A 16997-nucleotide genomic window follows, 5' to 3' on the forward strand; every position below is an offset into this window, starting at 1 on the left:
TAACAGTCGGGCATTGTCATGATTGTGATGTGATTGTTAGAATGTATGGATACAAGTAGGAAAAAAGATCACAAATATTAAGTCACAATTTTTAGAACTATATAAAAGTTTATTTGATATATATTTGATATCTTAATATTTCATTGAGGTAAATCCTGTTGTGCAAACTGACTTGAACAAGTCACATTATGTTCCGACTTCAAAGAGTCAGTCAAAAACTATACTTTTACTAATTATTGCAACTTTTAAGTCTGGAATTGTCATACGCATTTAAGAATGTATGGGAAAATCAGATAAAAGACACCCAATAATAAAGTCACAATAATGAGGACTATAAAAAAGTTTATTTGGTATATTTAATATTCAAATGTATTTTGTTTACAAATTTCATCAAATTATCTTAAAATTTTATTCTATTTCTGCATTTTCATGACTTTTTTTTCTGTTAAGTTAACATATGGAACTTTTGGTTATAAAAAATATTATTTTAAAAACCATTTGACTGAATTGTTTCTAAACAAACTTATCAATTAATTAACTCAACAGTAGCAGATTCTGATTTGGGGGGGGGGGGCTTAGAGGAAAAGTCCAGTTTTGATTGGAAATTTTGTTCTGTAAACTGACTTTAACAGGTCAAATCATTTTCTGACTTCAAAGAGTCAAATAAAACTTAACTTATTACAACTTTTAAGTCTAGTATTGTCATATTGATTTAAAAATATATAGGTGAGCCAGATAAAAGACAGAGGAAATAAGGTCGCCATAAGTCACAATAATGAGGACTATAAAAAAGTTTATTTGGTATATTCAATATTAAATGTATTTTGTTTTAAACAGGTCAAATCATGTTCTGACTTAAAAGAGTCAGTCCAAAACTAAAATAAATTTAATGAAATATATAAGCTGGGCATTGCCATATGGTATTTAATGAATGTATGGGAACGTCAGATAAAAGACACAGGAAATATATGTAAGATCCCCTAAAATAAATATCCATTTGACAAAATTGTTTCTAAAAACAAAATAATAAACTCGAAAATGGCAGATTCAGAAGCAGGGCTTAAAGGAAGTACACCTAGCTTTGATTGGAAATTTTGTTCTGTAAACTGACTTTAACAGGTCAAATCATGTTCTGACTTCAAAGAGTCAAACAAAACTAAACTTATTACAACTTTTAAGTATAGTATTGTCATATTGATTTAAAAATGTATGGGTGAGCCAGATAAAAGACAGAGAGAATAAAGTCCCCATAAGTCACAATAATGAGGACTATAAAAAAGTTTATTTGGTATATTCAATATTAAATGTATTTTGTTTTAAACAGGTCAAATCATGTTCTGACTTAAAAGAGTCAGTCCAAAACTAAAATAAATTTATTGAAATATTTAAGCCGGGCATTGCAGGGCTTAAAGGAAGTACACCTAGCTTTGATTGGAAATTTTGTTCTGCAAATTGACTTAAACAGGTCAAGTCGTGTTCTGACTTTAAAAAATCAGTCAAAAACTAAATTTATTGAAATTATTAAGTAAGGCATTGCCATTTGATATTAATGATAATGTATGGAAAAATCAAATAATAAACTCAACAGTTTCAGTTTCAGAAGGGGCTAAGAGGAAGAACACATAGCTTTGATGGGAAATTTTGTTCTGCAAATTGACTCAAACAGGTCAAATCATGTTCTGACTTAAAAGAGTCCGTCAAAAACTATATGGATATGCATAAAATCTGGTTCATAATTTTTGAAAAGATGGAGAGATTAATGAGTCTATATTTTGTTATTCCGACTCACAAATGTCACTATGTGACAAATTTCGGGAATTTTTCTCTCCTTTTGACTGATTCCTACATGTTGTATGGGTGCCATAACTATCACTACAACATGTACAAAGTCAGCACATTCTAAGGGACGCCATCAAAAGACCAATGTAGGATAAAAAAACTTAAATCAAATAGTTTGGGGGTGGGGTTAAAGTTGCTGCAAGTTTTGTTTATCCAAAATCGATTTTACATAAATCCATATTGGTCAATCAATCTTTCCCAAATTAAGTTAAGAGGGGGGGGGGTCAGTGAAAAAACTATGTGATGTGAATTAAGTTTTTTATCCTACATTGAACTGTTGATGTCGTCCCTAATGACTTGACCTATTACAGTATTTCTGTCTGAATTTTGTATGAATATTCTGTATTTACTAATTTAACTACATGTATGTGATTGCAAGTGTATTAATTAGCTTTGTTTATTACTTATATTAAACTAAACCTCTATTAATCAATTATCTTTACTCTGGTTATTGATTATATAAGAAAAACTCTGCCTATTACTATATGACTGTAATCTAAACTCTGATTGTTAACATCCTGGATTGCATATCTGCATGACCATTAAACTCATGGTATGCCCATTTTATTTGAGGATATAAAAGTATTGTTTTTTCAATATAACATTTTCAGACACATTGAATCTGTGAAGACAACTTTCAATTTGACTTTAGAAATTAAAGAGTTTGTAAGCAAAATGTTGGGGAAATTTAATTATAATTAAGAATGTTTAAAATTTAAGTTAAGAAAAAAGCCGACATTATTAATGTTAAAAAAATTTTGAGGAGAAAAAACATACAAATTCAGACCAAATATGGTGACTTTGTTGTCCTTCAAGAAGCTGTACATATAATCCATAATATTTTCACTGTTTTTTAAATACATGTAAAAGTTGAAAGATAATTATCTATTGATTTTTTTTTAAATAGCTTTTTTCACAACACTTATAACTTTGTAATTTATGTTCCATTGTACACTTGTTATTCTTAATATCTTTAAAAATTGTTGTTTGGGAACAAAATCTTGTCAGGGTTTCTTATGGTACTAGCATGACAAGTGCATTCATAGTCTAAAATACTCTAAACATTAAAAAAAGTCAGTATTTTCAGATCATTCTGAGTCTTTCTGACCTTATTAAGTCAGAACATTCAGACTTTTATAAGTCAGAACATTCTGACTTCCAATGTTCTTCTCACTTCTGTAGAAACAAAGACTATCTATGTCTCAAATTAGAGGTAAATGCTTCATGTGACTAAGCATCTGTGGTAAGAATTATAGATGTGTAATTTCAGAGGAAAACAAATATGCCAAAATATATTTTTTTTTTTATATAGATTAGACCGTTGGTTTTTCCGTTTGAATGGTTTTACACTTGTAATTTTTTGAGGCCCTTTATTATAAGCTTGCTGTTCGGTGTGAGCCAATGCTCCGTGATGAAGGCCGTACCTTGACCTATAATGGTTTACTTTTATAAATTGTAACTTGGATGGAGAGTTGTCTCATTGGCACTCATATCACATCTTCCTATATCCATGTAATTAATAAGATGTGATGCATGTGAGAGGAAAATAATACTGAATAGACAATTCTGTTTGCACAAACACTGATAAATATAATATGTAAAGGTGGTCTCTCAGCAGATTAAAATAAACAAGAAATAATTGTAACATGATGCTGTTACGAAGTCTCCCAAACAAAGCTCCCATAATTTGTCATTCCCATGGTTGCCTGACATTGGGCAAGTTCCAGTACAAATTGGTTTTGTCTAGTAAAGTGATATGCATAAGTGACGCCTATGGTTTGACCCTGCATGTCATTCAAATCTTCTTGAAATGACGAACAGGAATATCATATGGTTTACCTTTAGGGGTGGTGATCCAGAATATTTCAAAAAGGGGGATGGGGATGACCCCAATGGACTTCCCCTATATTTCATTTGATTTGTTTTATTGTTCTGTGCAAGAATGTATATGGTTTATGGGTGGGGATCTCGACCGTTTACAAGTTTTCAAACATGAGGGGGTGGGGTGACCCTCAGGGACTTCACCTTTATTTCATTTGATTTGTCTTATTGACCATTACAAGAGTATATATGGTTAAGGGGTGGGGATCCCGACCATTTACAAGTTTTAACACAGGAGGGGGTGGGGGTGACCCCAAGGGACTTCCCCTATATTTCATTTGATTTGTTTTATTGTCCTATTCAAGAAAATACATGGTTTAGGGGTGGGGATCTCGACCGTTTACAAGTTTTCAAACAGGAGGGGTAGGGGTGACCCCCAGGGACCTCCCCGACATATCATTTGATTTGTTAAATTGTCCCATACAAGAATATATATGGTTTAGGGGTGGGGATCTCTGCCGTTTACAAAATATAAGAACATTTGCAAATGGCAGGGGGTGGGGGTAAACCTGGAGACTAGCCCGGTATATTTCATTCAAATCAATTTGACATAAAGAGGAATAGAGAAATGACAGGGATAGGGGTGATCCCTGGAGACTTGCCCTACATTTCATTTGATTTGTTTTATCATGTCCCATGATCATAAATGAAGACCAGGTGTGTGCATCACTTATTGTTCTCAAGTTATAACTTTAAAATAAAAAAAAAACCTTGGGTTCTTTAGTTAAACCCCTCCCTTCCTTTTTCTTAAATTAAAATTTTTCCCATTTTCGTTTCATTATCATCATATCAATATTCACAATGATCGTTTTTCTCATAGGGAGAAACGAATCAGAAAGGTTAAAAAATCAATTCGTGATTGAGTTTAAAAATAGAAAAATCACGTGACGATGTTCAGCTCGAAGCAATAATTTTACTTTTTAAATTGCACTGACTGGTTAATAATGTTAATATTGTTTAAGACAACACGAGTTATCTCCCGAAAATAACAATTCATTATCATAACAACATTTTCTGACCTGAACAAGTCAGAATTGTCAAACACCAGGTCATCTCAAAGACCACGCGTCCGTATTTACAGGTCGCGCGCCTTCATGAAACAGCAAAAAAATCACTTGCAAGGAACTTCTTTAAAGGCAAAAAATATAAAAATGCCCATGAAAATACGGAGGTAATATGAATTACCTTTCTAAAAATGCCCACAATGACCTAGATTTTCACGAAAAATCGTAAATAATCAATATAATATTCGATGACTTCTCGTTTGAGACACTTCCAAAACAACGACTCTCAAACACGTGATCTCTTGCAAAAAACCACGTGATCGTATGTGTCGTAGATCGGCTGCAAATTCAAAATAACTTCTGGTTTGACGGGCTCGAGTGAAAACTACGCAAAACAAATATTGACGCATACAGGTCAGAATTTCAAAACACTTTCTGACTTGAAGAAGTCATTTTATTCTGACTTGTTTATGTCAGAGCTCTGACTGACAGCTCCTCGAAAAATCATGTAAAGTAAAAGAAAAATTACAAAAAAGTCCCCCTTTTTTGCCCATTAAACTAGACAATCAAAATCTTTTATATTTTTATCAAATATCATCCTTCAGATATTCAGCAGACTAATTTAATCTGTCAAAGATTAGTTTTTTAATTTTGTCCTACATATTTGCTGAACAACTTCATCATCATGCTTTAAATGCAAAACTGGAAAAAAAAATGTCAAAAGAATCTTATTGACATCAGAGGGACACCACAACTTCAATTCTACTCTGAAGAGTCGATATTTTATTTTATTTTTATAGAATTGAAAAATGTTCGTATTTTTAAAATTTCTGAGTCCAGGTAATTGCCTTTATATACCATCTCCTTTGTTGATATCTTCAGAAGACAGTATATATTTTTGTTCCTAAAGGTGAATCCATGAAAAATAAACTATTGAAAATGAACATATTGCATTATAAACAGATAAAACTTACTGCAATAGTGATTGTATCAGCTTCATCAAAGTTGTCTGCCTCTGGTAAAGGCCTCATGTCACCTAAAAAAAAAAATGTTTGTAAATTTAGAAATTATTGCGATGTTGTTTTTAAGTGAATAATGGGACTGAGTGAGTATTCCATTAATCACAACTAGCATTTTGATATCTCATACATATACCTGTGGCTGTATGCAGCTTTTCCAGAAATCGCAATAATTATTATTGAATTTTGTTGGTCATGACAAAATTGCAATAATAAATGCTTGCAATAATTTAAAAATATATGTTATTCTAGTATGATTTGCATAACTAGGAATCGTTTACTATGACTAGTTACCAGCATTTACACAAGAAATTTTTTTTGGCAGGTTAACTTTTATTCTGTTCATCTATCTACTTTTTCACCCGAGTATATTCATACAAGATACATAAAATAAGGATTAGCCACCTATTTTCTGGAGTTCAGATGCGTTAACTGTACCAGTTCGTTCACAATCTTCACATAACAGATTTTGTTTCATTTGACAGTGAATCTGTCAAGTTTTAACATCAATAAACTTAAGGAAAAAGAAGTTTAGTCCTAAAACAATCTCTATTAATTCTATTCATCACAAAACAAACTCAAGTTCAGTTTTTAACATCCTTTAATACCACAAAATCAAATATCCACGAAAATAAAAGTCCCTATTAACGAAATTTGAACCCACAAAAACAAATGAATTCACAGTATACAACCACAGTAAACTGTTTCACTTTGGTCAATATAACAAGTTAGGCTTATTGAGTGAAGCTCTGTTCCATGCTGAAAATGTCTTGTAAAAGAACCCTTTTTGACAGCTATAACACAAAATAGGTCTAAATAGAAATATAATACAAACCAGTTTTATTAAACACTCCTTTTATCTTAGTCCCAATGTTTGATAGTCCAGATTCCTTTTTCTTTGGTCTAAAAAAAATAATAATTCAATAAGATTAATTTGAAAGAAAACACAGTATAATAACACATTTTCCTAAAACTAGCGATTTTAAAAAACGATCCCTGTATGAGGCATACAAAGAGCTCAGCAGTTTAACATGGGCTAATGAATATTTATGATACATAGAAATTATATGCTAACAAAGTTGGCCTCTCCCAAAATCCGTTCAATAATTCTTTCAAAATAATTCTATAATAACAGTTATCTAGTAGAAATGAACTCTAATGTGAAAAAAAACCCAAATTTGATAAGTAATTATTACCTATGACATGAAGTAGGATGTTGAACATACTAAGAAATCTATTATAACAAATGTTTTTCTTACTCTCAAATATAGATTGCCTCTTCAAAACTTATCAAATACTTTAACAAATTTCTTATTTATATAAACAAAATCATTTGTATGTTATTTATGTGGTCCTTGATTGCATAAATCTATTCTCATTTACAAATAAATTTCAAAACTGAGCAAATTTTTTTTCACTTTTAAAGAAAAATCAAATTTATGTCATCTCTTAAATCTCTGGGAATATTCATTATATTTTAGCATTAATAATGGTTAAGGCTTAGCATATACATATGTAACATTTATTATGATAAAGGCTTAGCATATACATATGTATAAATCATTTAGATAAAAATATCACATGATTTTACATTCTTCATTCTACAAGGCAACAGAATGTGTGTACAAGGAAACACACCTCTACCTTATAGGTTGCATTTCTGTAAATATAGACAATGCAATTTCCCATAGAAACTTCTTTTACGGCTAAAACTTTACCACTTTTACATGAAGTTTCGTGAAATATTATATCTTAGAACGGAAAGTTTATATGTACTACTATTTTTTTCAGATGTCAAAATATAGGGATGTGCAGCTTATTTTCAACATTTATTTTCCTCAAACTTCTAAGAGATTAAACTTATACTAAAATTCTGTACTACCCCTCCCTTCACTTTGGGTCTGCCTCAGAATTTAATTTAGCCACTATCCATGTGTATTTATTCTGGTAACATTCACAAGTTATGTCTCTAAGAGATGAAACATAGAGATCATATTCGGGAACCAGTAGGTAAACAAAACAAAATATCTATGAATATTATATATTTCCACAAAAGAGGCGTGGTTTGTGAAACAGCTGTATTCACAAAGTGCAACCTGTAAGTAAAACCTGTGGTTTCCATAAAACAATTATATTAACATGCTGTTAGATCATAACAAACACACAAACAATCTAATGTTTACATCAAAGAAAATGGTAAACAAAGTTTGTCAATAAAACCATGCTCAATAACACAGAAATAAATCATCTTGTTAACTTAACAATACCTATCTTTTTCATTGTTACCAGAAGAGAAAGCTGTGTTAGGAATTTCAAGATTTACTCTGTATCAAGAAAAACAAAAATATGAAAGGAATCTTATCTTTAATCAGTAAACAAACTGAATACTGAGAGTCACGTTCTGTCTTCCCCCAAAGATTTACTGTGAGACCCATTAACTTTAAAAACTTGTTTTCTATAAGATTTCTGTACTATTGATTACAAGAATTACTTTCAATTTGTTGGTTGCTCCTTTTCCTCTTCCTTGATCACCTGGAAATCATTTTTGTGGTACATGGATAGGTTTTGCTCATTTTTGAAGGCTGTATTGTGACCTATAGTTGTTATTTTCTATGTCATTTGTTCTTTTGTCTCATAGGCAATTATACAACATCTCCTTATTTTTTGACATAGCAGTAAATATATTTTTCCCTCAAAAATGTTTTGGGAGCTGCAAACTCATGTCAGGGTTATATTCATGTTGTCTATTGAAGGTGGACCCTGTGTTGGTCAGTTGGAAGTGACTCCTAATTAATTTCACTTGGGTTAATATATTCATGCTAGATTAAATCAATATTAGTCTTTTGGAAAGTTAACTGACAAGCAGACAATGTAATTTAAAGGTTTTAATTACTCAAAAAAATGTCTTGTGCATCCTTTAAAAAAAAACTAATAATGTTTTAAATATTTAGAATACATAAACTATGGTATACTATAACTAATACATATAAAAGTCTAGTTAATATAAATAACAACATACACATGCAGTGTTACCTGTTATTGTTTATAGATCTAGGCTGTAATTGTAAACTGAAATAAATCAGGACATTGTTACATATTATTGATAACAGATCTAGGCTGTAACTGTAAACTGAAATAAACCAGGACATTGTTACCTGTTATTGTTAAAAGATCTAGGCTGTAACTGTAAACTGAAATAAATCAGGACAAACTTCTCTTATACAACTTCAATAATTTATCAGAGTTTTGATTTAATATTGGTGTCTGGGGAAATGATGGGCTACTGGCTAGTGATAAACAGAAACATAAGATTCAAGATCAGAATGTATGATCCCAATAGTAGCCAGTACTGTGGCATTGATATAAAATAATACATTTTGGTTTTTAGTTCATTTGAGGATATTATGAACTTGAACTATAACTAAAGCTTCCCCTCACAAGGGCAATATTCACCTTAAAGAATTTTGACTGTGCTGTCACAGCCCACTGGTTTTGTACTCACATAATCATGTACTGTAAATTCAAAAATTATTGCAAGGTTTTTCTTTGCGAATAAGGCGACTGGGCGAGGATCGCAATAATAAGAACTCACATTCTGATATCTTATACATATATCTTTATGCAGATTTTCCTTAAATCGCAATAAATAATCTCACAATTTAGTCCATTTTCCCAAAACGCAATAATAAAAGCATGCAATCGTATTTCGAATCCAATTCTTTAGTTAACAAGCATGCCTTGAGAAGGGTATTATGAATGTTACCTATTATGGTTTTATTGAAAAGTCCTTAAGGGAACAGGGAGTTAATACTTACATGTTTTTTTTTTTGCATTTTACCAATAATCCTTACACAAACAGACTAAAAAGTCAAAATATCAAAACCCAGAATTCGATTCAATATTCTACGGAAGATGTAATAATGATTGTAATTTAATGTTCTAATATACATGTATTATATAAGTACTAACTTTGTTGTAGATCTACTTGTTTGTGATGGTACTACTGTTCCACAGATCATCTTATAATACTGAAATAAAACAATACAAAATCAAATCAGAGATCAATTAGGTGACTGTGATTAAAACACTTCATAATAATACTAGACATCCAGTCCAAGCAATTTTCAACTATAAATATACTAAAAGTGTTTTGACTGGACTTTTTACAGATGTAATTTTCAAGGTCAGCTGATTTCCAACTGGAAATTTGGCTATTACTTAACTTTGGAATGACCGAAGATGATAGATTAATTTTCATTTTTGACATACAAGCTAGAAGACTTATTTTTCCTAAATTTTCAAATTGAACATTCATAGAAGTACTGCAAATACCTGACTATCTTGCCAAGATACTTGGCTTCATTTATAGTTTTCAATTAATTATTCCTTATTACCAGGTGTGACGACCAGATGTCAAGTTTTATGACGTTAATTGTTTGTAAGGTTGCTGTCTCACTGACTTTATCTAAAATTTCTCTGTTTATTCCAATCCATGATTTTTTCATTAGTTAAATTACATATCTTTTTCACTAAGACATGATTTCTATCATTATTTTGTTAACTATCATATACATGCTTTTACTTAGGTCATTTTTTTTGGTCTAACACAGTGTGACAGTGTGCACACAACTTAGTATCCCAGAGAAAAGACAAAAATGAAAGATTAGGAAATCTAAGACAAACTAGCTTTCTTTTCTGCAGCTTATCCTTGACAACTTGTACTTTGAATATTTAAAATTTGTGCTTTCAAGCTTGTAATAAATAAATTTGTTTTTGGTTTTGTTGTGGTGTTGGGTTATTGTATCATTGACATCTTTGTCACAACCCCCTTATTCATACTCACATCATCACTTTGGTGGTACAGAGGAAGGAATGTGTTCTCTAATAAATCATAGGTATGCTCATAGGCCCTAAAATAAAAATAATACATGTCAGTCTAGGGTCACCACAAAGAAAGGAATATGCTCTATAATACTTGTAGCTATAGACTATTAATGAATAAGATAAACAATGTTGTATAAATATATGCTAACCTCTAACAGACTTAACTGGGATGTTTCATTAGAACCTATTTTCATGGATTGAGGAAAAATCTTATTTTTATGGATACTTGATTTTGCTGATTTGGAAATTTCAGCTTTCAAGGCTATCAGAAATTTTTTGTTTGCCACAAAGTAACAAACATAAGTTCCTACAAATTAATATGAAACTAAAATACTTAAGGAAAAATGATGGTTTACAGTAACAGTGGTTCCCAAGGCTTTGAGAAATCAACTGGACATTTGGTTCAGTAAACCATTCTTTTTTAACTAGACCAGACTCTTTTTTACAGGACATTTACACATATAATTTGGACAGAATTAAAAACTTTACTGGTCATTTATTCCAGTAATGCATATAACTTAACTGAATCAAACCAATTTTTACTTGCCTTTGCCCAATGTCTGGCGACCTTTGGAATGATTGCAGTAATATATAGAATAATGGCATTTTTGTTTTTGATACTGACTTTATCAGCAAGAATATCATGCGAGCTGCTGGTCAGTATCACAACATAAAATGCCGTTATTCTTTTCATCGGCAATTTGTCTTAACTATATGTTTTTTTTGGTTGAGAATATGAAGTAAAAGAAAATAGTTAGTAAAACTACTTTTACGTGTACAAAACGTTTAGTTATTTGGTTGTATGAATGAAGTCGCGTCCATTTCATTGATAAATTGAAGGCGATGGACTTGAGCAATTGCTGCACTGATACATGACGTCATTGCCTAATATTTGAGTATCAAGTCCTGTCCATGATCTTAAAAATATTAGGCAGTAAAATCAAAGGGAATATGTACAAACTGCCAATAAATGATCATCTTTGCCATGTAACCAAATATGAGATACATCATGGAAAAACTTAGACGTTCACTAGGTATTATTATGTATATCTAGTTAAGCACTTATCTATATATTTCTTACTTGAAGAGAGGTGTTGATGTTCTAAGTTTAATCACTTGGTCTGATGGTCCTTCTACAACTACAATACAAACCAAACTTAATAATAATTCATTTTTCTTTTTTTTCCACTATCTACAGGTCTGTTAGATGTGAAATTATGTCCCTTATCAACATAACTTCTTTTTGCAGAGGCAGTCCAAATTTCCTGTCCTCCATTTCCATCAACTAAGTTCAAAGAGCTTACTATTTCCATTTTTTGTTTAATATGTTTTCATAATATAATGCAGGTGTTACTTGTGAAGGGGAGGAAGTCCGTAAAAATGATTCTTATAATACTTAACATTTTTGCAAAATTTAAGGTACAAAAAAATGTACTCAGGTTACCAAATTTTTTTTTTCATTTCACAAATTATGACAATAAAAAATATTTGAAACACTCTTTAATTTAAAAACTATCTGTAACTTTAATTTTGAGATACTCTTCATCATTGGCTTCATGACTGAGGGCTTGACAATAAATAACTCTTTACCCTCTTTGACTTTTTATTTCTGAACAACAACATAAAACCAAAAGTGCATCTAATTTAGAAAATCATTACTCCCAAACAAGACTCCAAGCCAGTACTCTTCCACCAAAATCTCTTACCTTCTCTGAGTTCATTCACAATATCTTCATCAAATTTGATTCTGTCCAGAGCTGATGGTGAACAATAACTTCTATATAACTCTTTAGCCATGTTGTGTAGCTCTACAAGGTCACCTTGGGAAAGGTCTGGGTTCAAAATCTTCTTGTTAAAGTCATCTAAAAAAGTTTATTTCAGTAAATACTTGTTCATATAATTGTACTGAATGTTTGATTAAAAATGTGTTGTACTAGCATAAAATGTAATATCAATAAAAGAACAGCATTCCAATGGCCTTGCACATATTTTATCTATCTCAGGTACAAGGGCAATAACTAAAAAAACACTTTTTTTTTATTCCTAAAACAATCTATAAATATCTTAAGAGAAATAAAGGCTTCAGAGCAAATGTAATGTGATTTCTGTTATAATTTACTTTTCCAAGGTACATAACTCTTTTAAAAATAATTGATAGGCACTAATTTTCGAACTCGTCCAAGATATTGGTAATATAAACCTATGGTATAAATTTCATAAAAATCTGGCAAGAGTTATACACATGAGAGAGCTAACGATGCTATTTTCCATAGAACTAATGTTTCTAAGGGGCATAACTCTTTTAAAAATAATTGATCTGCACTGATTTTCGATCTCCTTTAAGACATTGCTAATATAAACATATGCTACAAGTTTCATAAAAATCTGGCAAGAATTGTACTCATGAGAGCGTTAATGATGCAATTTTCCATATAATTAATGTTTCTAAGGGGCATAACTCTTTTAAACTAGAGGCTCTAAAGAGCCTGTGTCGCTCATCTTGGTCTATGTGCATATCAAACAAAGGACCCTCTCCAACATTGTAGACGAGAATAACAAAAATCTGTATTTTGTTGATCTTGTAATACTGATCTTTTGTCTGTTTAGTTTCTCTCTATCTTATTTAATTTTTGCTCAAAACACAAAAGAGGGTAAAATGATTCTCATTTAAGGGCAATCACTCCTATGAAGAGTGACAGTCTACTAACTATATCGGCAACATTTGACTTTTTAATAGATCTTGCCTTGCTGATCATTTTTGTGATTTAAAGTGTCTATTTATCTATTATAATTTAAATCATATAAGGCATAATATATATCATAGTTTTCATGAGAAACCGCAAAAATGAAAAAAAAATGGTAAAATTTGTCATTTATGGGCAATAACTCCTATAAGAATTTGTCTAACAGTTTTGACATATATGGACAATTGGTAGAGCTCACTATTCTGAACATTTTTGCTCCTTTCATATTTTCCCTATTTATAACGGTTAAAAAAATAATAGACAAAACTTGCATTTTACCCCTATGTCCTATTTTTAGCCATGTCGGCCATGTTGGTTGGAATGCGGGGTCATCGGACACATTTTTTTAAACTAGACACCCTAATTTTGATTGTGGCCAATTTGGTTAAATTTGTCTCAGTAGTTTCAGAGAAGATTTTTGTAAAAGATAAAAATTTACAAAAAATTGTTAAAAATTGACTATAAAGGGCAATAACTCCTTAAGGGGTCAATTGACCATTTTGGTCATGTTGACTTATTTGTAGGTCTTACTATGCTGAACATTATTGCTTTAAACAGTTTATCTCTATCTATAAAAGTATTTAAGATAATAACCAAAAACTGCAAAATTTCCTTAAAATTACCTATTCAGGGGCAGCAACCCAACTACAGGTTGTCTGATTTGTCTGAAAATTTCAGGGCAGATAGATCTTGCCCTGAGGAACAATTTTACCCTGTCAGATTTGCTCTAAATGCTTTGGTTTCAGAGATTAAAGCCAAAATCTACATTTTACCCCTTTGATCTATTTTTAACCATGGCAACCATCTTGGTTGGGGGACCGGGTAAATGGACACATTTTTTAAACTATATACCCCAATGATGATTGTGGCCAAGTTTGGTTAACTTTGGCCAAGTCGTTTCAGAGGAGAAGATTTTTGTAAAAGTTAGCGACTGACGATGACATCCGATGACGGACGACAGACGCCAAGGGATAAGAAAAGCTCACTTGGCCCTTTGGGTCAGGTGAGCTAAAAAGTAGATCAACCACCATTATAAAAACATGTCCTAGATATTAACCTATAGTATAAGTTTTATAAAAATCTGGCAAGAATTGTACCTGTGAGAGTGCTCACAAGACCAGAAGGAGGTCTGGACATACGTCCGGATGGACTGACAAACAAAGCCCGGTATTTCTATGTCCCCAACAAAAGTGTGCGAAGGGCACAAAAATACAAGCTCCAAGGAAAGTTCAAATAAGGGGAAGTCCCTATGCATGTGATATCATTTTACTTCATTTCCATCAGGATTTAGAGAAACTCCACGTTGACATGAAATAAATAAAAAGTACCGTATTAGGGCTTATGTTTGAAGGATCTTAAGCTCAAACAAAACACATGCATCAGTATGGAACAAATAACCAATTACGTTTTGTAGTTTATACATCCTAAGCTGGTTCTCAGTTGACTTAAATACTTTTTTCATTCTGTTAAATTCATGCAGATTCCAGTTTATTGTAAGCTATGCAGTGAAAAGAAACGAGAAATTTGTAGTGAAGCATTAAATTTTAACATTTATCAGTGTATATTTGATATTGAAAAAAAATAACATATTGATATATTAGATTAAGTAAAACAAGTGAATCTGTGAGCAACTGCTCACTAATGATACCTGCCCCGTGTAAAGTATAAGGTAATGTAGTTCCTGAGAAAGATGCGACAAAAAATATTCATTGGATGGACAGACAGACTGATGGATGGACAGACAGAGGTTAAACAGTATACCCCCACTTTTTTAATAACAAATATGGCGGAATGTAAACAAACCACCTCACGAAATCGAATTTTTTCTCTTATTTCTTGCTTATCATACTCTATAGTCCGCACCTATGTCTGGCAGGTTCAATTTACAAGAATAAAACTGCGGACTATTCAAGCCTTAATTCGGTAGGTATATCAACTCAAAATTTAAATTTTCAAAGCATGGTATAAACTAATGGCTACCATCACAGCATAGAAAAGACTTCTCAGTTCCTTACGGCTAAGGAGAATATATTGTTTTGCCTTTTGTATAATGCAGTGTGCATGAAGTGCCTAGCAATAAAAATACTGGGTACATATATCAATCAATCAGAATTAATCCTGAATACCATGTTATCTTCATAAAATGGTTGTGCCCATAATATCTAATGGTTGAGGGGCCTCGGTGGCCGAGTGGTCTAAGTAGTTACTACTGTAATCACTAGCCAGTCAACACTGAGGTTGTGAGTTCGAACCCCGCTCGTGCGGGTGCACTCGACTCCAATCTTAATTGACTAGGATTGTCAGTTTTCCTATCGAAGGTCGGTGGTTTTCTCCAGGCACTCCGCCACGAAATAGCCCAAAAGCGGTGCTTAAACGTGACGTTAAAACACCAAAAATCAAAAAATCAAATCAAATCTAATGGCTGATTTTAACCTTAATGCATGAAGACATTGTCACGGCCTGAAGATATATAAACCTACCACATTGCAAACAAAACTGTAACACATTAACGGCTGCCTCTGACTTTAGGAATTGCATGAAGGAATATAAATGTTCTGGCTTCATCACTTCACTCAATTCTAATCTTAAACACTGAAAATAAATATAATAAAATAGTTTATTCTTTCTACTGAAGTTAGTTATTGCTTTTAATGCGGTAAAAACCAGACCATAATTAGAGTTATAATACCAGTTACCAGATTTGTTTTCTCTCAATCCATTTGTGACTTTTGAACAGCGGTATACTACTGTTACTTTGATTTATCAATGCCTTGTCAGTGGTTGTCTATTGTCTAATTATATGCTTTTTGTCATTTGGGGAAATTTGTGTTGATTGATAATCCATGTTAAATCTAGTCACATTTATTAAATCAGGGCAATAAAGAGCTTGAAATATTCTTGTGCTGCCCTCTAGAAGTCTTTTGAATTTTTTGTTGTTGGCTTGTTGCCTATCTTGCCTATGGACATTATACCCACATCTTTTAATCATGCATGTAATTCATAGTATGTTTGACTACTTTTTGTATACTTTGTACATTAAATTCTTAATAAGATCATGTATATTCTGATCTACAAAAATAATTTTAAAATTCTATCCATGACAGTACATTTTCAAATTATCAATTATCAGATATTGAACTTCCACGGAAATTCTGTAATAGTTATCCTATGAGGATGCTGTGTGTCCGTAATAGTTATCCCATGAGGATGAGGTGTGTCCCCGATAGCCAGAGGACAGACCAAGTCCTAATGAGATAACTATTTTACATCCCAGCTGTTCTAGATTAGATAAAAAAACATTTACACTTCAAAACATCCAGTTTTACTAGAATGCCACACCATCATTGTAATATACTTTATATATTACTATGTATATGTAAGAGAATGGTATATACCCTTACGGAGTCAGGACACAATGTATTAATATGTTGAATTAACAGAGAGTTTATATCCAGTCGTCCTGGTGTAGGGGTATGAATTGTGGGTCTATATTCTAAAGGTCTTGAGCTTGATTCCCAGCAGAGACACTGGATTTTTCTACATAAATTTTGATAGTTTGTCTTTTTTGTACAAATATTTCTAAGGTGTGAATTTGACATTTCCACCAAAATTTTACAGAACAAAAA

The 16997-nt window shown here is 31.8% G+C and overlaps 1 protein-coding gene across 2 annotated transcripts in view; it reads right to left on the reverse strand.

The window, feature by feature from the left end:
• Positions 1-16997, reverse strand: part of LOC127710471 (sorting nexin-14-like) — a 51070-nt gene that overhangs the window by 17073 nt on the left and 17000 nt on the right. Inside the window, exons 13-20 of one of the 2 annotated variants that reach the window (XM_052216345.1) lie at positions 15852-15963; positions 12334-12489; positions 11709-11766; positions 10587-10653; positions 9713-9771; positions 8777-8812; positions 6579-6646; positions 5699-5760 (exon numbers count right to left, since the gene is read on the reverse strand). In XM_052216345.1, coding sequence (XP_052072305.1) covers positions 5699-5760; positions 6579-6646; positions 8777-8812; positions 9713-9771; positions 10587-10653; positions 11709-11766; positions 12334-12489; positions 15852-15963 — 618 coding nt within the window. The remainder of the gene's footprint in view (positions 1-5698; positions 5761-6578; positions 6647-8776; positions 8813-9712; positions 9772-10586; positions 10654-11708; positions 11767-12333; positions 12490-15851; positions 15964-16997) is intronic. The other variant, XM_052216346.1, reaches the window with a different exon arrangement.

Source organism: Mytilus californianus, unplaced genomic scaffold (genome assembly GCF_021869535.1).
Source record: "Mytilus californianus isolate M0D057914Y unplaced genomic scaffold, xbMytCali1.0.p SCAF_8, whole genome shotgun sequence".
NCBI classification, from domain to species: domain Eukaryota; kingdom Metazoa; phylum Mollusca; class Bivalvia; order Mytilida; family Mytilidae; genus Mytilus; species Mytilus californianus.